Raw genomic sequence first — 19407 nt, forward strand, 5'->3', positions numbered from 1 at the left:
ATTTTCATTATTTGATTAAGTACAAATATTAGTAGTTAACAGTATATGGGACTTTTACAGAAAGCCTACCAGCGGGCGCCTGGATAGCTCATTTGGTAGAGCGGGCGCCCGTATGTAGACTTAGGTTTGACTCCGACCTGCTGCCCTTTGCTGCATGTCATTCCCCCTCTCTCTCCCCTTTCATGTATTCAGCTGTCCTGTGGCCTAAATAAAGGCCTAAAATGCCCCAAAAATTTTCTTTTAAAAAAAAAATAGAAAAGAAAGCCTACCAGGACAGCTGACACGGACACCAAATGTTGGGAGTCTGCTGTAGGCTACTCTACTGCCAATTTCATCCTGCAAACCAGGAAAGAAAAAAGATAGACTGCAGTGCCCCTCTATGGTTAAAACAGCATGTGAGGTAAAATAAGAGATCAAACTGTGTTTATCATCAGAATAATTCCACATTACATAACAAACCCAGCAAAAGTAATTCAACAGATGCAGAAATTGATATAAGGTGAATATTTCTAATGAGCCAACAAATTGACCAATTGATCTGTCACTTTTTGTGAGCTGTCTTTACTGACAGCGGTCGCTGGGCAGGTGCTCGTGCTCAGGGTTCCAAGGTGACACGCCAAAGCACTCGGCGGCCTTCCTGTCACACTCACAGATGAACATCTCGCATTCGTTGTTTTTGTCTGAGGGAGATAAAGCAGAGAGCACTCTGTGATTACCAAAAGGCCCATACATTCCTAATTCCTGAATTAAAGGAACTGAGAATTGGCAGAGAATTGCCAGTTTCGCTGAACTCACTGCCACAGGTGACCTTCTTGTTTTCCTTGTCGCAGCTGTAGTCATAAAACTCGCTGTACGGGTTGTCGAGGATGGGCCAGCACTCAGGGTGTTGCATTGCATCATTGAAACACTGATCATGCACTTGGCAGCACCTTCAAGTCAAAAAGTAAAACAAGATGTTTTTTTTTGTTGTTTTTTTAAATGTCGTCAGAGTATGAAGCAGAGTGAGGAAAATATGACCTGTCCAGATCATCCACAGGTGTGCCGGAGCCTCCCTTTCCACAGTAGCAGCCGTAGTCGGCGTAGTCAAAAAGAGGCCAGCTATCAGGCATCACACACAGGATCATCTTTCTAAACTGGGTGAGTGCCCTGTAGTCCAGTGAGTGGGCTGAAGCACAACAAGCAGAAGCAATCAGAATTCCGTTTATACTGGACGATGCATCTATTCACAACTACCACCACGCGTACAGATGGACAGCTTTTGTTGATGTGTACTCACAAACAGAGAGGCCTGCAGCCAAGAGAACCAGAGCCTGGAGGGTGTTCATCCTGTAAGTCAGACAGCAAGTGACAGAGTAGCTCTCACTCTAACATCAGCCACTCTTTTTATATCAAGTAGGAGACCTTGGGAAGTGCTCTGTCAGCTGTTTACACCACACAGGGTCTCACGGCTCACAACGCACGGACTCTGAGAATTAAACACAAGCCAGCATTATGTAAAGGCAGCTAAAACTCTCAGACTCTCGAAACCCTGAACCCTGAGCCGTGTGTTTGATGTTCTGTCTGGACTAGAGTTGCTCAGCTTTGGAGTTAGGGCTAAGTTATGTTCCAGACTCATTTAAAAGGTTTGAAATGTCTCATCCGCCTTGGTTGAGTTATTTGCTCTCTGAGTGATTTTCTAGTCTCTATGTCCTATATTTGTATGCAATGCTTAAATTCACAATGACACTCGAAGGCTGTAATTGATAATTGGATGTGGTTGTGCCTTAAACATGGGGTTGAGGGTTCCGAAAAAGTCGAGAAACCCTGGTCAGACATTTGTCAACTCTGTGTGCATGACTCCATGATAAAGGGAAAATTATCACAAAGCAGACAGCAATGTGCAATACCCTCATGTTCAATATAGATATGAACATGGGACAAATAAAACCTGCAAGTCTAAACGTTCTGCCATGTGTACAGAGACAAAGAAAATCCCAGACTACATGATCAGTGGTGATATAAATGGGGACGATATAATGAGCACTCAGATGTTGGGAGCAAAGTGTTCAAAGGTTATACTGTACACAATATGTTTTTTTTCCCTAGGATGGCATAGACATGACACATCCTACTCTGCCTCTAATTGCCTTACCTTGGTATTCTTGCCCTAACCCTAACCAATCTCACTCCTCATGCCTAAACGTAACCTATCCAACCAATGAAGGCAACAACTACTAGCCAATCAGAGGGAGAGTAGGGTGGGTCATGACTCTGCCAACCTAGGGAGAAAAAAATTGGCTAAGTGTAGAGTAGCTGTGGAGGAGAATGTGTCAGATTTTCACACACATCTGTGAATTCAAAACACCTTTTATTGATAATGGGATTTCACATTATAACCTTTCAATAAGTGGCCATTCGTAAACAACAAGTGAGGTAAAATGAGAGAAGCAGATCAAAATGTGTTTATTATCAGGATAGCTGCAAAATTACAAACACAACAACAACAAAAAAAAATCAGCAGATGAAAAGTGATGGATGGTTATGGGTCGCCAATATCAGTGGACTGCCATACAGTAACTATGAGACATGCATGGGCAAAATGTATACGGTCAATATGTGAATATTTCTAATATGCCAAGGATAATCAACACATATATTTACTACAGTAGTTTGGTCTTTACTGACAGCGGTTGCTGGGCAGGTGCTCGTGCTCAGGGTTCCAAGGTGACACGGCAAAGCACTCGGCGGCCTTCCTGTCACACTCACAGATGAACATCTCGCATTCGTTGTTTTTGTCTGAGGGAGATAAAGCAGCACTTTGTGATAACCAAAAGGCCCACAAACATTCCCATGAATGAATTTTTTTTTTTAAAAACCTGAGAATAGTATCGATTTGATGATAACAGATGGCAAGATAACAGTTTTTCATCATCAGCATTTACATACTTTAACACTGATATGTACAGTGTATTACCTGAGACGATAACTAAAAGTAGGGCTGGGCAATATGGAGAAAATCTGGTATCACAATATTTTTGGCCAAATATTGTTACGATTTTCACCATTAGATTTAAGATAAATAATAATCAATAATGATGGAAATAATGACTAAGTTGTTTAAAGGCAAATAATAGAACAGCCAGAACAGTCACAAAGCAATATGATATTGATATATTGCCCTGCCCTAACTTAAAGTATACTGATAGAAATGGAGAAAAAAAATCTGCAACTTTAATGAGCAAAAAAAAAAGTTAAGCAAGTTTATAAGATCAAGTGAGCAGGGTACTCCCTTGGTGTCGGTGTACTCACTGCCACAGGTGACCTTCTTGTTTGCCTTGTCGCAGCTGTAGTCATAAAACTCGGTGTACGGGTTGTCGAGGATGGGCCAGCACTCAGGGTGTTGCATTGCATCAGAGTAACACTGGTCATGCACTTGGCAGCACCTACGGGTCAAAACGTCAAACAAGATGACTTTTGAAAACCCAAAATATTTTATTTTTTAAAATTACGTCCGAGTGTGAAGCAGAGTGAGCAAATCATAACCTATCCAGATCATCCACAGGTGTGCCGGAGCCTCCCTTTCCACAGTAGCAACCGTAGTCGGCGTAGTCAAAAACAGGCCAGCTATCAGGCATCACACACAGGATCATCCTTCTGAACTGGGTGAGTGCCTTGTAGTCCAATGAGTGGGCTGAAGCACAACAAGCAGACACAATCAGAATTCCATTTATACTCTATTGCAAATGTGTCAAACTCAAGGCCCGTGGGCCAAACGCGGCCCCTGGCAGGTTTTGATTCCGGCCCGCATATCAATTTAGGTTCACGATAAATGTTGGCCCGCCTAGTTGTGCACCAAAACAAAAAGACAGGAAACCGTTTTTCAAACGGTAACTACACGACACTTAGAGCATAATTTGGTAGATTTGCCGACTTTGAGACTCCCAGAAATTCCCACAGAAGCAGAGATTTTTCGAAATTAAAGCTGGGAAACAGGTTGCTGTGAGTCGACTTTTAAAATGTAATCTTTGTTTTGCTTGATTTGCTAAATTCCAAGATTTCTAAGGAAATATTTGCTGCCTTTTTTTTAGAGCTTTATGTGGACGAAACTGTAAGTGAGAAGACTATATGAGACATGGAATAATACAGTCAAAGATATTTGACTTTTTCAAAATAAAAGCATGAAAGTAAACTCTACATGTCTGGCCCTTGATGCAATTCTCCCTTTCCAGTGTGGCCCTTAGTGAAGTTGAGTTTGACACCCCTGCTCTATTGGGAGGATGCATCTATTCACGTCTACCACCACGCGTACAGATGGACAGCTTTTGTTGAGGTGCACTCACCGACAGAGAGGCCTGCAGCCAAGAGAACCAGAGCCTGGAGGGTGTTCATCCTGTAAGTCAGAGGGCAAGTCACAGAGTAGCTCTCACTCGAACATCAGCCCCTCTTTTATATATAGTAAGAGACCTTGGGAAGTGCTCTGGCAGCTGTTTAAACTAGACAGGGCTGCACGCCTCATAATGCATGGACTCTGAGATTCAAACACAAACCAGCATATGTAAAAACAGGTACAAATTCCCACAATCCGTGACGTGTGGGTTAGGGCTCCTAGATATAATAAAGAGGGTCACAAGTTACGTTCAAGACTCATTTGAAAGCTTTGAAATGTATCATCAGCCTTGGTTGACGTATGTGTTCTCTGAGTGATTTTCTATTCTCTATGTTACGTATCAGTGGTGGAATGTAACTACTGCATTTCTTGAAGTACTGTACTTATGTACAAATTTGAGGTACTTGTACTTGCCTTGACTATTTTCCTCTGTTTCCACTTTATACTTCTTACTCCACTACATTTATTGGACAGCTTTAGTTACTAGTTACTTTACAAAGATATTTGCACACAAAATATATGAAAATATACAAGGATAGCTGAAGCAATAAGTCTATTGACAATACATTTATTAAAAAAAGTTTTTCAAAAATGGTTTAGTAATTTTTCATGCAAAAATGCCAAACATTCCATTCTTCCAGCATCTCCAATGTGAGGATTTGCTACTCATTCTTTTAAATATTTTGATCGTTTGAATTGATCTTAATATTTTAGAATTTTTAAATATGGTTGATGGCATTTCTCATTATGTGTTTCTACAAACCAAACCATACATCCATTACTTAATAAAATAATCACGTTAATCCCTAATTCAAATAATCATTAGCTGCAGTCCTATACAAAATAAAAATAAATGTCTCTGAAAATGGAGAGAAAAAAAAGTGTACACACCAGCATGGTTCAAAGGGCCAACAACATTGTTAGCGATACTATCATTTCCGCATCAATCAAATATTACCATGTTAGTTCTGAGACAACAGCAGAAGTAACACAAACAAATTGGATCTTTTTTCTGAGGAGATCTGTCAGCCTCTACCGGCCTGTAGCATAGAACAAAAAGAATTAACACCATGGTCTCATTTTTTCATGGAAACTATACCAAGATAGCAATGTTTGACAATAATGACACATTGATGTAAAGGGATGCTACAAGTCATATATTTAACTTAAAACACATTCCAGTCTTTCATACTTCATGAAATACATAAACCATGAACAGTACAAACATGTCAACTATAAACAAACAAAAAACCCTAATAAACTCATAATCCTATGTTGGTCCCTTCATTAGTCATTTGGTAATGTCTACCTAAATATTAATGTCTTAAGTGTTTTATCATTAACCATCTGAAACTGGCACTGCTGCTGAAGATTGGGTATGTTCCATGTCACAAAACCAATGGTGCCATATTGACTAAGCCGGCGGGCAACAACTACCTCATGTGACTCTTAAATTTTTGGAATGCATTCATATAGAATTAAAGAAGGAACATTACGTTATTCAGTGTAAAGACCACTTAACCTTCTTTTGCATTCAAAAGGGTAAGCATCTTCCGATACATTGTCGTGCTGCAAGTGTACATACACTGTATGCATATTCTACATTAAAAATACACTTTGTTCTCGTAGTGCAAAGCTAATAAAGTTTAGACCAAAAATTGTCAGAAAATCATAAATCATTATGTTTTGGTCTAACTACGTTGTCTTGATCCCAACTAACAAGCTGCTCTTTTAAATCTTTACCACAATACCGCAACCAACTATAGAACACTTTTGACAACAAAACAAACCACATCATCAACCAAAGTAGAAAAAAAAGACAAAAGAAAATACACATTACTGAACACTTGAATGATAAAAACATATCTACTGTGTGCTTTTTCACTATCACTAAATAAAACTCAGCAATTTATCAATATAAACAGGCAAATGAAAACAGTGGAGAACTACTGCAGTGCATTTATTCCTTCTTTTGACGTCGACGTTCACATTCTTGATTGTAGCGCTGTTGTCTTCTCAATGGTGGGAAACACTACAGCAGCCTCAAGCATCTGAGGACTTTCAGTCACATTTTCCCAGCATTACCAATCCTCCTCTTTCTGTCTGTTTTGATCATAGACATGTCATAGTGTCCTACCTCATTAGTACTGCCTCTCTATGTCTACTAAGCAAAGATAGTGTTGAAAACCTCAGAGGGTAATCAGTGAACAAATTAAAGGCAGGGTATGTAGGATTGGAGTGACTGAGCGGCATTGTATCATCCTAAACAGATGTGTACGACAACTGGGTATACAGTGAGTGTACAAGATATAATCTCTGAGCTGTTAACCTCTCATTAGTTTGAGCTTAATCTGAGATTCTCATCCAGGCGTTGTGTCCCGGATTCACCTGCTCTCTCTGAGTTATAGAAAGAACAGGCAGAGCTAATATTTTGTACACTCCGTGTACAGTTAACACACTCGGTCGGAATTGAAAAGGCAAGTCTTCAGTCAGATGGGCTTATATAGCAAGGTGGTGACATACTTCTTCTTGTAGCGGTGTGTCGCACTGAGCACCATCACTCCATCCTGTGACAGAAAAAGACAACATAAAGGAAAAATTAAGTTACAAAAGACAAAACACTTGAAACAATGAAATGCATGCTTGCAGCCAAGATACATGTGGGCCAATGGGAACAATGGTATCACTAAGTGTCACAATACTGTAAACCATAGAGACTTGTGGGAGGGCCGCCCACTAATCTTGTAAAAACAAAATGTATAGAGAAACTTAAGTTACTCATCAGTTGTGGATGCAAAGCTGCAATAGAGTCTACTGCAACTATTACATGAAAGGATAGGTTCACAACCTGTTTTAAGTTTACAGAAAACAAAAACTGTTTCACTGTACATATGGGCATGTAAGCATTGTTTTAAGATTACAGGTGAGCAGGTCATTGTTAGAGAAAATTATCTACTATCCAGGTAGATAAGGACATGTTTCTGTGCTTTTTTCAAAGTAGATCACTTTCAACTATTGCAATTGCAAACGATTGATTACATAAAGGTAAGGAGGTGAACCTTCTGACATGTCATTAAGGTCAACTACACCTTTAACTTTGCCGTTCCTGTTGAATGGGGGGGGAAAAACAAACACTCAACATGGGCTCTGATTACGGTTGCACACAGTATGGCTCAGGTATGTTTGAACTTTCAATGCAAGGCATATATAGCGCCCTGTTTGTTCTATTATACAGCCAACAGAAATGTGGCTTTTCTATTAGGCTTATTTTAGCGTAGTAGCTATGAAACCATCCAGTAAGCATGCCATGCAGCAGCATTTGTCAGGCTTAAAGAGCAAACCTGACAGGCAGCATGTTGATTTGTGAATATTCAGAGCAACATGGGACAACTAACAGAGCTCCAGCAGGGCCATATCTGCTGTTCCCTAATTGCCAGTGCATCTATGAAACCTCTGGGAAAAAAACCAAAAGGAACAGTCTCATTATTAACTTCAAATAAAAAAAAAAAAGTTCTTTTTCATATATACAGTGGGGCAAAATTTAGTCAGCCACCAATTGTGCAAGTTCTCTCACTTAAAAAGATGAGAGAGGCCTGTAATTTTCATCATAGGTACACTTCAACTATGAGAGACAAAATGAGAAGAGAAAAAAAATAAATAAATAAATAAAAAAAAAATCCAGAAAAACACATTGTAGGATTTTTAATGAATTTATTTGAAAATTATGGTGGAAAATAAGTGTTTGGTCAATAACAAAAGTTCATCTCAATACTTTGTTATATACCCTTTGTTGGCAATGACAGAGGTCAAACGTTTTCTGTAAGTCTTCACAAGGTTTTCACACACTGTTGCTGGTATTTTGGCCCATTCCTCCATGCAGATCTCCTCTAGAGCAGTGATGTTTTGGGGCTGTCGCTGGGCAACACGGACTTTCAACTCCCTCTGAAGATTTTCTATGGGGTTGAGATCTGGAGACTGGCTAGGCCACTCCAGGACCTTGAAATGCTTCTTACGAAGCCACTCCTTCGTTGCCCGGGCGGTGTGTTTGGGATCATTGTCATGCTGAAAGACCCAGCCACGTTTCATCTTCAATGCCCTTGCTGATGGAAGGAGGTTTTCACTCAAAATCTCACGATACATGGCCCCATTCATTCTTTCCTTTACACGGATCAGTGGTCCTGGTACCTTTGCAGAAAAACAGCCCCAAAGCATGATGTTTCCACCCCCATGCTTCACAGTAGGTATGGTGTTCTTTGGATGCAACTCAGAATTCTTTCTCCTTCAAACACGACGAGTTGAGTTTTTACCAAAAAGTTCTATTTTGGTTTCATCTGACCATATGATATTCTCCCAATCCTCTTCCGGATCATCCAAATGCTCTCTAGCAAACTTCAGATTGGCCTGGACATGTACTGGCTTAAGCAGGGGGACACGTCTGGCACTGCAGGATTTGAGTCCCTGGCGGCGTAGTGTGTTACTGATGGTAGCCTTTGTTACTTTGGTCCCAGCTCTCTGCAGGTCATTCACTAGGTCCCCCCGTGTGGTTCTGGGATTTTTGCTCATCGTTCTTGAGATCATTTTGACCCCACAGGGTGAGATCTTGCGTGGAGCCCCAGATCGAGGGAGATTATCAGTGGTCTTGTATGTCTTCCATTTTCTAATAATTGCTCCCACAGTTGATTTTTTCACACCAAGCTGCTTACCTATTGAAGATTCAGTCTTCCCAGCCTGGTGCAGGTCTACAATTTTGTTTCTGGTGTCCTTTGACAGCTCTTTGGTCTTGGCCATAGTGGAGTTTGGAGTGTGACTGTTTGAGGTTGTGGACAGGTGTATTTTATACTGACAACAAGTTCAAACAGGTGCCATTAATACAGGTAACTAGTGGAGGACAGAGGAGCCTCTTAAAGAAGAAGTTACAGGTCTGTGAGAGCCAGAAATCTTGCTTGTTTGTAGGTGACCAAATACTTATTTTACCGAGGAATTTACCAATTAATTCATTAAAAATCCTACAATGTGATTTTCTGGATTTTTTTTCTCATTTTGTCTCTCATAGTTGAAGTGTACCTATGATGAAAATTACAGGCCTCTTTCATCTTTTTAAGTGGGAGAACTTGCACAATTGGTTGCTGACTAGAGCTGGGCGATTTTTTTTCCCTAAACAAATCTGCGATTTTTTTTTAATAAAAAACTCGATTTACGATTTGATTTTCCCCCTTCCATTTAAAACAAAAGAACTGTCAATATATTTTAAATATATATATTTATTGCATTTAATTAAAGTGCATCAACATAAACAAAATTGCAAAGGTAAACCCTTTCTCTAACTGAAAAGTCACTGTGCAGTGTGCAACAAAGATTGTTAAACATCCAAATTATTTATACTGTATTTGGATTGAGCTAATAAAACAACAAAAAATCCTGAGGTAACTCTTAGTTGAATTGAACATGTAAACAGTAACACCATTCGCCATAAAAAAATTTTAATTGCATTTTAAACATTCTTTGCAAGGAAAATGAGCCTATCAACAACAGCAGGCTTGAGGCAACCTCGGTGACAGGTGACAATACCCCCACCCACACTAAAGACCCTCTCCGATGGGGCGCTAGTTGCTGGAATGGCCAGGTATTTTCGAGCGTCCAAAACTTTCAGCATGTTGTTAAACCCTCTCTTCTCAACAGAATAAACTGGCAGCATATCCGTAGCTAGGTAGAGGGTAATTGCCTCCGTTATGGCTTTCCACCTTGCCCCGCTCTTCTCATACGGTAAACTGTTTGAAAAGCTTTGTTGAAGAGTTGTTTGCTTTGCGAACGGGGTGCTAGCGCTAACGCCACTAGAGTGGTTTTCTTTTCGAAGAAGACAACACTTCTCCCACTCAGCCACATGTCTTAGCTTTAAATGCTCAAACAGATTTGTCGTACTGCTACCAGCAACAACAAGACATAGTTTGCATCGAGGTGTTTTCTGTTCCTCATCAGATGCCGTAAATCCAAACCAACTCCACACGACTGAAGTCGAAGAGCATTTCTTTGGAAGGAGCTGCTCTCTTTCGCCGGCTGTTTCTGCCATGTTGTTTGTGTATGCATGCGCTGCCCTCGGGGGAGGGGAGGGGCAGAGGGCTGCGCCGCAGGGAGCGTGCTTAGGAAACCCTGAAGGAAGATTTGGCGAATGCAAAATGTATGTATGCTATACTGAAGATGGGGAGAAAAAAAATCAAAAAAATCGATTTTTTGAAAATATGAATCGATTTGACCTACCAACTCGATTTTTAAATCAAATCGATTTTTTTTCCCAGCCCTATTGCTGACTAAATACTTTTTTGCCCCACTGTACATTACAGCATTTTATCTGCCTTTTTGAAAAATTGTGGGATCACAGTTGCAAAGCTCCTAACAGCCGAGTCCCTTTTTTTTGAGAGAAAAACTCGTACTAAAAACAAAGTTAACCATTACAGACGCATACATACAGATGAAGCCAAAACAAATGTTAATAACTAACTGACTATCTGGCCAGCTGCTAACTCATATGGAAAATACCGCATGTGGTCTAGATGGGAATCCACGAGCAGGGTACAAGTGTGAGCTCTATTTATAAATATTTCCCCCATTTAGTCTGACACTGCAGTTAGTATTTATATCTATATATGCACGGTTAGTTTTTTTTCCCCTGTCACAATGTGATAAAAAGGGCAATTATCTGTCCTTCAGCTCCCTTATTTGCAGCGTGTTATCATTGTTGGCATTTCACAGATACAATCCGCTGTGCAAGCTATGCAGAAGCACGCTAACAGCTGGAGCAGCTCACAGTTTATCATTTATTAAAAATGCTAACAAAGCTGGTCATTTCTCAAATGTCACCACGGAAAGTTTTTGCCACAGTCCAGCAAACACTCAATTATTTATTGATGTGATTCAGTCAACTTGAGTCCTTACCTTAATGGAAAGAGCATAGAGGTGGTTGAGCATGACATGGTTGGGTTCTGGGAGTAATGCAGGGTCACACTGAATATGAAAAGATATAGAAAGAAAAAAAAAACACATGTTGAACCACATTCTCTTCATTTTTCCATGTACAATATTCATGTTTTCCGTTTCAATTGCATTCTGTAGATCTTCTGATGGTGTAATGGTCTCAGATGTTTGTGACTGGACTATTTTTATTATAGATCGGTTAGTTGACAGAGGCCTTTCTTCAAAAAACTTGTCATGTTTTGATTATATTTCAAGTTAACATATTGTATAGAATGTGACAGACATAGAAAAGAAAAATTAGGACAAAAAGCTCATTCTTCCAGGAAAAATCCACAGTAGAAATAACTGCGTGGAATAAGCTTCATATAACTGCATCATAGCTACTTACAGAAATCCCAGTGTCTTTGTTGAGGATGACCTGTAGCAGGTGGGGTGGGAGTATGGGTGGAGACTTAAACTTCTCTTCCTGTTTAGGAACATAGGCATCCTGGTGATAGGGCCCGGGAGGAGAGCTGGAGAGGTCTAATGAAGGGAAAAAGGCAGAGCAAGGGTGGAACAGTATGAATGAGACAGAACATAACTTTCAAACATATCCCACAGTTCTGTTTAGAAATCATGGCTACATTTTCATTTTAAAATTCAACTACTAATTTTTCATTTCTAAATGAACATGATTATCATGGGAAATAAGGCCCTTTTGACAAGAATAAGCACGCGGGTGAAAACGACAAAATATTTTATCAGATGTGCCTTTCGTTCAGACTTTTTTGGGGCTTAAAAACGCAAAAAAGTTAAACCACCCTCCAGAGTGGAAATCTTAAATGCTCCACCGTCGCGTTCCTGTCTAAAGGGTAAAACGCACTGTGCGTGTGTGTGTCTGTGTGTGCAATGTTTGGAGCAATAACTCCACCTTCCTCATCTGTCCAGACAAAATTGTCAGCTTTTGTTGTTCGCTTCGCGCTACTAGGGAGAGGAGAGGGAGAGAGACAAGTAGAAGAAAGGCGCGGGGACTTGGTGGCGTTGGGTCACACTACCACCTAGCCGCCTGGTGTGCATCCTACATCGCATTTCACACACTTTTGCGTCACCATATGCACGCAGATTTCCGCCCCCATAACCCTCGTCTAAACACAGAATAAAAAGTGAGAACGCAAAGCCACTTTTGCGTTTTCTCTCCAGATCGTTTCCGTCTAAAGATAGCCTAATTCAACATGATGTTGACTAATAGTGGCTAGAGTAGAAATTGACAAATTCATATTTCAGTTCTTTTTTGCACACTTTTCTGTACCGGGCCGTCACAGAATCTAACTAGGACGGACATTGATAAGGGTTGCCAGCACTCACCTGACATGTCGGAGCATTTCTGCGAGTCCACCATTAGAGCATCAAACACCTCAAAGTCCGTTTTCTTCACCTGGATGATATTGTTGACTGTCCCGAGCTGACTGGTGACAACTGGCTGTGAGGGAAAAAAAACATGAGGCAATCATATTCACAACTGAAACTCAGAAGCATAATCCAGCTAGACCCAATATCATTTCTAGAATAAATGTCCAATCACTGTTTAAATTGAAAAGCATTTTAAAGGCAAAATACAGGCGAACAATAGTGATGCAAGCCAGACCTTTAACTGTCTCTCAAAAATGTCTCTCACGGCACAATTTGCCAAGAGTTCAGGACAAATTAAATTCCTGTGTTGCTGTATTTCTACAGATAAACAGGACAATGCCTGTTATATTTACACAGTTTAATAGATATAGTCTCCCTCAGATTACTGCTTGCAGCCAGAATACACAATCTACACTTGCGGTTATATACTACTGATATTACTATAACCTACCGCCCTTCATAATGATTAATTATGTAATGCTGACCTCAGCTGGGTCGTGGGTCCACTGGCCGTCCACATAAAACTTGTACTGATGCTCCCCTTCAGGTAGATCAACAATGGCCACAAAGGTGTTCTGACTTTGACACAGATGACAAAAGGGAACATTTGGCACATCAGTGAGTTAACACAGCACCTCCACCTCATTAATAATGTGCACGCCCTCTATTTAGTGAGGGCACACAATGAACAAGTCATTAAACTGGATCTAGAAAATCATTCTTACTCCCAGGCACTTTGAGATGTAGTGAAATTCGGGGTATCACTTCACCTGTTTCATTCATAAAACATCCTGTTGTTTTGTGAAAATCACTCGCAACAGCTGCATTTGAGCTTTATTAGCTTAAATGAGAAATGAGAAATCTTTTCCCATGAGTTAACTAGTAATGGGTCAAGAATTATAACATTTCATACACTGAAACGCACTATTCCATAGAGTTTAGGACGCTCCCTCACCTTCTAATAAGGGGAATCTTGTTGGCCCAGTTGTTGAAGGATCCAGAGAGGTAGACCTCTTTGCCATCTCCAGTCCAGCGAAAGACTGTGGGGCGGTCTAGAGTTGGCCCTTTGTCATCTGCTTCTAAGTCTTGCTGCCATTTAAGGAACTCTTCTTTCCCTAAAGGTGCCTAAAAATACCCATCAAACAACCAGTATTAATAAACCTAATGTAAAATGGGCATGGCCATGCTGGCAACAGATAACCTGTCTCTGAGCCAACAGCACAACTTACTTTCATGTCATCACCATGAAAAATATCTGCGTCCTCAGGGCTGTCCATCAGGATTTTAGGCCCCCCTCCGTCCTTGGTTCCTCGGCTGTCCCTCCTCTGAGCCTTCTCTCCATGTCCCATGGCAGCCCTCTCACTGTTGGTATTCCCCATGGCGTTGTCTTCTTGTAGGCTGGTGCAAGGTCACTATAAGTAAAGAGCCAACACAGAGAAGACTGTACAAGACTTGACTTTTTTTCCATTCATAAGGTAGGCATATTAATCATTAATAGATAAAATACAGGAAACAAAAGTTGCTTTTTACGACCTCATCACTCAAATGAAAAGCTATGCTATACCTTGGGCACTAACGATCCTAACTAGAATGATTTACAATGAATGAGTTAACTCAAATGTGCAGATAGCAATTTACAAGCAACAGTGGGTCCGAGCCATGTAGAAGGACTTGACAGGCTTATAATTTACTCCATTTTAGGGAGAGACACAACACTTTTCACTACACCATATCACCGGACATCTGAATGTACCAGTTGTTTGCAAAATATGGCTTTATACACAAAACAAACTGCACGATCATAAAACAAATCCCTGTACCTGGGAACTGAATAGTAGTGGACAAGTATTTATTTATTTTTTTTTTTTAAACGCACCACCTGGGGGCCTGCAGTTATAATTTAAGCGTCTCGCTACGTTACGCTCCAAATTACCCACACATAACATTTCTTTCAGCGTGATACCATCTCTCTTTAAGGAACCAACATGTTTGTATGGATACCCTGACTATTACTACATTTTCAAAGTGTATAACACTTAACACTTAACTATAACACTAACTTGAAAGTTTTTCCTACCTACTAGAAACCTTCTTGAGATTGTTTTTTCATTTTTAGTTTTAAGTCAGTAATGGTTACATAACCTTGACAAAATAAAGGCAGATATGGCTTTTACAGCAATGGATTACCTATTTCCAGGATGTTTCAAGTCAGTGCAAATTCAGTTTCATACCTTTTGTTTAATGAAATGAAACCAACTACCAGAGGTGACATAGCCAAAGTTGTTTAAAGCTGGAGAATGTACTTTTTAAAAGCAGTATACTTGTTTCCCTACACGTTATTGACACGTGTTGTTGATTCAATTATCATTATTGGATGTCTCATTAATAAATAAACTCAGTTTAAAGTGATTCAAAAAGGGTGACAGAAAAGGTGTAAGTATTCAGTGTCTGAGTCAGGGTTAATGTGAGTGCTAGTGTTCAACTGCCCAACTACTGTAGGCTTTTCTGGTGAAATACAAACAAACAAATATGATCATTTCATGTCAAGGGTCTGATGATTAAAAAAAATCGTTTACTGCAGTATCTTTTCTATAATAATCGTTTGTACATAATTATAAGTCGTTATTTCAGGGTTTTGCTTTTCTGCATACATTGCTGGTGGAGTTGGGAGTAACCTACTTTCCCACTGTATGACAGCAACGCTATCAAGATTGTAAGTAACGTCACTGCTGTTTACACCTCATAGATATATAGCTATATCTATGTTTACACCTCTATTCACGGTGTTCTGACAATATTCATGTAAAACGGATGTAATAATATGCAGGCTATACTAGCAAGTTAGTCATCTAGCACAACGGCACTGCAGTGCTTCGGACGACTTCTTGTCAAGTTTATTAACGTTAAGGTTAACCTTAATTTTACAGCCTGTAAAATATACGTTAAAGGCAAAATTATATTTACATTAACGTTAGCCACCAATGGTAGCTAACTAGTGCCCCCCGACCACGGCTAACGTTAGGTTAGCTCATCTTAAAACCTTAGCTATGTGCAATAAAATAAGCTCCATAACATTACTAGCTAACTCTTGTAGGAATATAGCTGAAATCGCCTGTAATGACTGGACTGACGGCAGGTAATTTAGTTTCAGCCACCTGAGTGGCAATAAGAGGTACCGTTGTCTCCTAAAGCTAACGTCAGTTAGCAGCTAGCTAGGCTCTGTGTGTTGTGTAACGTTAGCCGGTTGGACCTCCTGTTAATTACTGGCTGCGACATAGAAGTGATACCAATTTAAACAATGCATGCATTGAGTATATATGCAGACAGTTGTTTAGTCTTTTACCTAAGAAGCGTTTAGCGTCGTAGCTATCCGTGTTAGCTCATCTGACCCATTTCATCGGGTTAGGAAACAAAACATTTTGTCACGGTAAACAAACTCGCCCCCTGGTTTGCGCACGCGCAGTTGTCCAAACGTAAAAACCTAAGCTATGGGTACACTTTATTAAGACTTTAATATTACACACTATAATATTTCCCAACATGTAATTGTTATTGTATAAACAGTTTATATCAATGGCTGTCTTGTAGTATTTTATAATCATGATTATATTTGAAAGGCTATGTAATGTAATGTAATTTGATATACTCAACACTAGATGGAAGCGTGGGTCAAGTACAGTGCAGTGAGGACCACAATGGAAATAAGTTTGTAACTTTCTTGTGTTATCCTCGACAGTTCTGATAAATGTACAATGTCACTGTGTTGGCATCTTGTTATGCATTTATTTCTGTTACTGTCTAAGAAATCAACAACAACAAAAGAGCCGATTAAAGGGTAAGCCTTAATTTTGTAATGTACTTAAAATGTTTTTGTTTGCTGTAAAACTGATGTAATTTAAGGGATGTCTGAATAAATGCAACTGTTACAAATAGTATCCATCTTAATTAAGTAGGTGAACCCTGTAACACTTCCCAAAAGAATATGAACTACAAAGACGGACCAAAAATGTAGTCAGGAAAAATGTCAATGCTGCTAAATATTAGGTGATAGAATAATAGCATAGCATATTGCACCATGGATCATTAGTAATGAAAAAAAAATATTAGGATCTGTAGTTTTTAATGTCATGCTGATTAATGATTTCTTTCAGCTTGCGAAAGTGCCTTCAGCTAAATTTAGGCTACTGACAGAAGAGGGAAAACACAACAGCTTTGTACCATCCTTGACATTTTACCGGGAGTTTGTTCAGCAGTACACCATGTGCAGTGGGTGAGTGCAACTTGCCATTCCCGAAAAAATAAGGTCTTTAAGTGGCCTTTGAACTATGGAGGTCCAGCTGTAGCAATGTCTTATAAGGTTACCTTCAAAATTCCAAGGCCACACTTTGTTTCCTGTAAGTTATGTGATGCCTAAAATATCACTCTCTATAGAGGAGAGTTCCTAATGTCAGGCAACCCAATCTGATCCTAGGACAGCGCCAACCCTCAGCACAGCTGTTGAGGTCACAATTGCTCAGAGCAGCTGTTGTGCCAGTATTCCTGTCAATAGATGAAGCAGATATTTTGAATTGTGGTAGCAGAAAATGCACAGATGTAATTAATAACATTAACAATGTTCCAATTCCGGTGCGCCAGTGAGCCAGCATGCACGGGGTCACATGCCTAATGGAGTGTAGCCACAATCAACGTTATTGGTTACACCTGTGCTGGACCACTTTAAAATATCTCCTGTTTGTCAATGTTCTCATTTTGTGTCATTTTCACATTGTTGTTTTTGGATTTCTTTAAAGGTCCAATGTGTAGGAATTTCTCCCATCTAGCGTTGAGATCATATATCGCAATCAACTCTCTCGCACCACGCAGTTCAAAGTAGGCCTTTGTATTACAGCTACGGTAGCCTTCGCGCTGCTAAAAAAGCCGGTTTTTTGTTTTTTTTCAATATCCTTTTTTTTTTTTGGGGAAAAAAAAACTTCTTTTTCTTAAATTTTTTTTTGTCCTCTCCCTTTTTTTTTTTTATGGGAAGAAAAAAAAAAACGAAGACTCTGTTCTGTTATATTCATGTCTTGACAGTGAAAATGCGCGAAGGTGGAGCAGTATGTCCTGTATGTCCCTTACCGGCTAAGATATTTCAAGATGGCACATGAATATGGAGCGTCTACCCCAGTTCAGATTGCAAATGTAAAATTTCAAGCCAAAATGAATACTTGGAATTGATGGTGGAGGTAAATATTCATGAAAAAGGACAAGTTTGTGAATGGGCAACACAGATTTTGATAATGAACAACTAAACACGTTACACACTGGACCTTTTAAAGCTGCACAATGAAAGCTGAACATATAAAACAGTAGCTGTTTTGTTTTGTTTTTTGCCATCAGCATTTTTCTTTTTGGGGATACAGTTCAGTACCTTCTCTTACAGTATTTTCTGTATGCAGAGTCGTGTTTAGCTGCAGCAGAAGCCAAAACAGCATCTTTGTTTTATCCACTCACCAACATTCTCTATAACGCCACCAATTATCTTTTCCTAAACTTCGACACAAATTTAATAGAACTAATGATGTTCACCCCCAAACAGCACACCAATATCCACCAGACACAGGGGGGCTGTGAATGCTGGAGGCTTTTGTCACATAATGAGGAGCTAAATAAAAAAATAAAAATAAAAAAGTGTCCAGCAGAGATGTGCAAACTGAAGGGAGGTTAGATTTCACAGGGCAATTTAAAAATGGAATAATCTACATTTCACAAGGCCCTGTTATCTACAATGTCACAGCAGACACAGCCCCAAATTATGGGCATGGTCACAGTTGAATGCAGTACACAGATGTCAGTTCACACCGGGTGTTTAATTACAGAGATTTAATTTTTCCCTTCACAGCCTTCATGACTTGTAATAACCAGCTTATATTGTTGGTTTCTTCTCAGATGGCTTGTTAACAGTGAGAAAACATTATTGAAAAGTGAAAACAAGAAGACTGTTCATGTATGATAAAATAATTTATATGTGCATGTTTTTGTTTCAATAGAGTAGAGGAGAGATACGTGCCACACATCAAATCTTTTTAAAAATCCAAGAGCCAGCCATTTTTGACTGCCGTCCTGGAACCAGACAGCTGTAATTGGCTCACGACAGCCAAGGAGACTGAGTGGGATCCAAGGAAGAAGTTGGGCTGGCTGGTGGATGTGGGATGTGATGTTTTCGATTGCATGCGGAGGTGGATCTAAAAATGGATCAGAGCTATGGTATGGCGCTGTTGTTAGTTTTGATGTGTTGATAATCGGTTGGCAATGGTAGAACAAGGACTGTGATGGGAGTGGGTAAGCCCTGATACTGGATCTTCTTGTGACTTTTTGTCATCCATTGTGATTAGAGCTGCTACTTTCTGTCCGTCTATACCTCCCTATATCAACCTTATACGTATCATGATTTATTATATAGATTAGGAGAATTTCCATCTTAATAACAATAATCTGAATGTCCACTTTGATAGAATTTCACTCTACAACCAAAAATACTAAAGCTAAAGCCCAAACTGGGAGAGCTCTCAAAGCCTCATTAGAAATCTTGAATTGGCCAACAGACCTGCTGATGAACTCTGTGATGTGACTGATGTGCTGACATTTTACTGTGGCTCCATTCTGATACCGCTTCCCCAGAGCCATGACCATAGTGCCCATTGTTG

At 39.8% G+C, this 19407-nt stretch overlaps 3 protein-coding genes and 1 long non-coding RNA gene across 5 annotated transcripts in view; 1 reads left to right on the forward strand and 3 right to left on the reverse strand.

The window, feature by feature from the left end:
• Positions 1-406: 406 nt before the first annotated feature.
• Positions 407-1351, reverse strand: LOC120544994 (phospholipase A2-like). Its single transcript, XM_039778915.1, has 4 exons — positions 1277-1351; positions 1018-1165; positions 796-929; positions 407-680 (listed from the first exon to the last, which is right to left on the reverse strand). Exons 1-4 carry the CDS (start codon positions 1323-1325, stop codon positions 562-564), a joined length of 450 nt encoding a protein of 149 aa, XP_039634849.1. The 5' UTR covers positions 1326-1351; the 3' UTR covers positions 407-561.
• Positions 1352-2455: 1104 nt separating this feature from the next.
• LOC120544995 (phospholipase A2-like) lies at positions 2456-4384 on the reverse strand. The gene is made up of 4 exons (XM_039778916.1): positions 4320-4384; positions 3523-3670; positions 3289-3422; positions 2456-2775 (listed from the first exon to the last, which is right to left on the reverse strand). The coding sequence occupies exons 1-4, from the start codon at positions 4366-4368 to the stop codon at positions 2657-2659; spliced, it is 450 nt and encodes a 149-aa protein (XP_039634850.1). The 5' UTR covers positions 4369-4384; the 3' UTR covers positions 2456-2656.
• A 1118-nt stretch (positions 4385-5502) lies between these two features.
• On the reverse strand, positions 5503-16191 carry prkab1a (protein kinase, AMP-activated, beta 1 non-catalytic subunit, a). Of its 2 annotated transcripts, none has more exons than XM_039779877.1 (8): positions 16068-16191; positions 13954-14136; positions 13680-13849; positions 13210-13303; positions 12680-12794; positions 11724-11857; positions 11297-11365; positions 5503-6933 (listed from the first exon to the last, which is right to left on the reverse strand). In XM_039779877.1, exons 2-8 carry the CDS (start codon positions 14101-14103, stop codon positions 6856-6858), a joined length of 810 nt encoding a protein of 269 aa, XP_039635811.1. In that variant the 5' UTR covers positions 14104-14136; positions 16068-16191; the 3' UTR covers positions 5503-6855. The 2 variants fall into 2 exon arrangements, with proteins under 2 accessions (XP_039635811.1, XP_039635812.1); XM_039779878.1 differs by having other exon boundaries at positions 13954-14165.
• Positions 16192-16888: 697 nt separating this feature from the next.
• Positions 16889-19407, forward strand: part of LOC120545503 — a 33081-nt gene continuing 30562 nt past the window's right edge. Inside the window, exon 1 of the long non-coding RNA XR_005636704.1 lies at positions 16889-16994. This is a non-coding gene — a long non-coding RNA (uncharacterized LOC120545503). The remainder of the gene's footprint in view (positions 16995-19407) is intronic.

This window comes from Perca fluviatilis, chromosome 17 (assembly GCF_010015445.1).
Source record: "Perca fluviatilis chromosome 17, GENO_Pfluv_1.0, whole genome shotgun sequence".
Classification (NCBI taxonomy): Eukaryota; Metazoa; Chordata; class Actinopteri; order Perciformes; family Percidae; genus Perca; species Perca fluviatilis.

Excerpts from the sequence above, each read along its gene's own strand:
- LOC120544995 (XM_039778916.1), bottom strand. The coding sequence starts at position 4,368 with ATGAACACCCTCCAGGCTCTGGTTCTCTTGGCTGCAGGCCTCTCTGTC. Across the intron at positions 3,423-3,522 it reads CCTGTGGATGATCTGGATAG|GTGCTGCCAAGTGCATGACC; the intron begins GTTATGATTTGC and ends TTTGACCCGTAG. Across the intron at positions 2,776-3,288 it reads CAAGAAGGTCACCTGTGGCA|ACAAAAACAACGAATGCGAG; the intron begins GTGAGTACACCG and ends TATCTCCCTCAG.
- prkab1a (XM_039779877.1), bottom strand. The coding sequence starts at position 14,103 with ATGGGGAATACCAACAGTGAGAGGGCTGCCATGGGACATGGAGAGAAG. Across the intron at positions 13,304-13,679 it reads AAGATTCCCCTTATTAGAAG|TCAGAACACCTTTGTGGCCA; the intron begins GTGAGGGAGCGT and ends TCTGTGTCAAAG. Across the intron at positions 12,795-13,209 it reads GGACCCACGACCCAGCTGAG|CCAGTTGTCACCAGTCAGCT; the intron begins GTCAGCATTACA and ends TTTCCCTCACAG.
- LOC120544994 (XM_039778915.1), bottom strand. The coding sequence starts at position 1,325 with ATGAACACCCTCCAGGCTCTGGTTCTCTTGGCTGCAGGCCTCTCTGTT. Across the intron at positions 1,166-1,276 it reads GGCTGCAGGCCTCTCTGTTT|CCCACTCACTGGACTACAGG; the intron begins GTGAGTACACAT and ends GTTGTGCTTCAG. Across the intron at positions 930-1,017 it reads CCTGTGGATGATCTGGACAG|GTGCTGCCAAGTGCATGATC; the intron begins GTCATATTTTCC and ends TTTGACTTGAAG.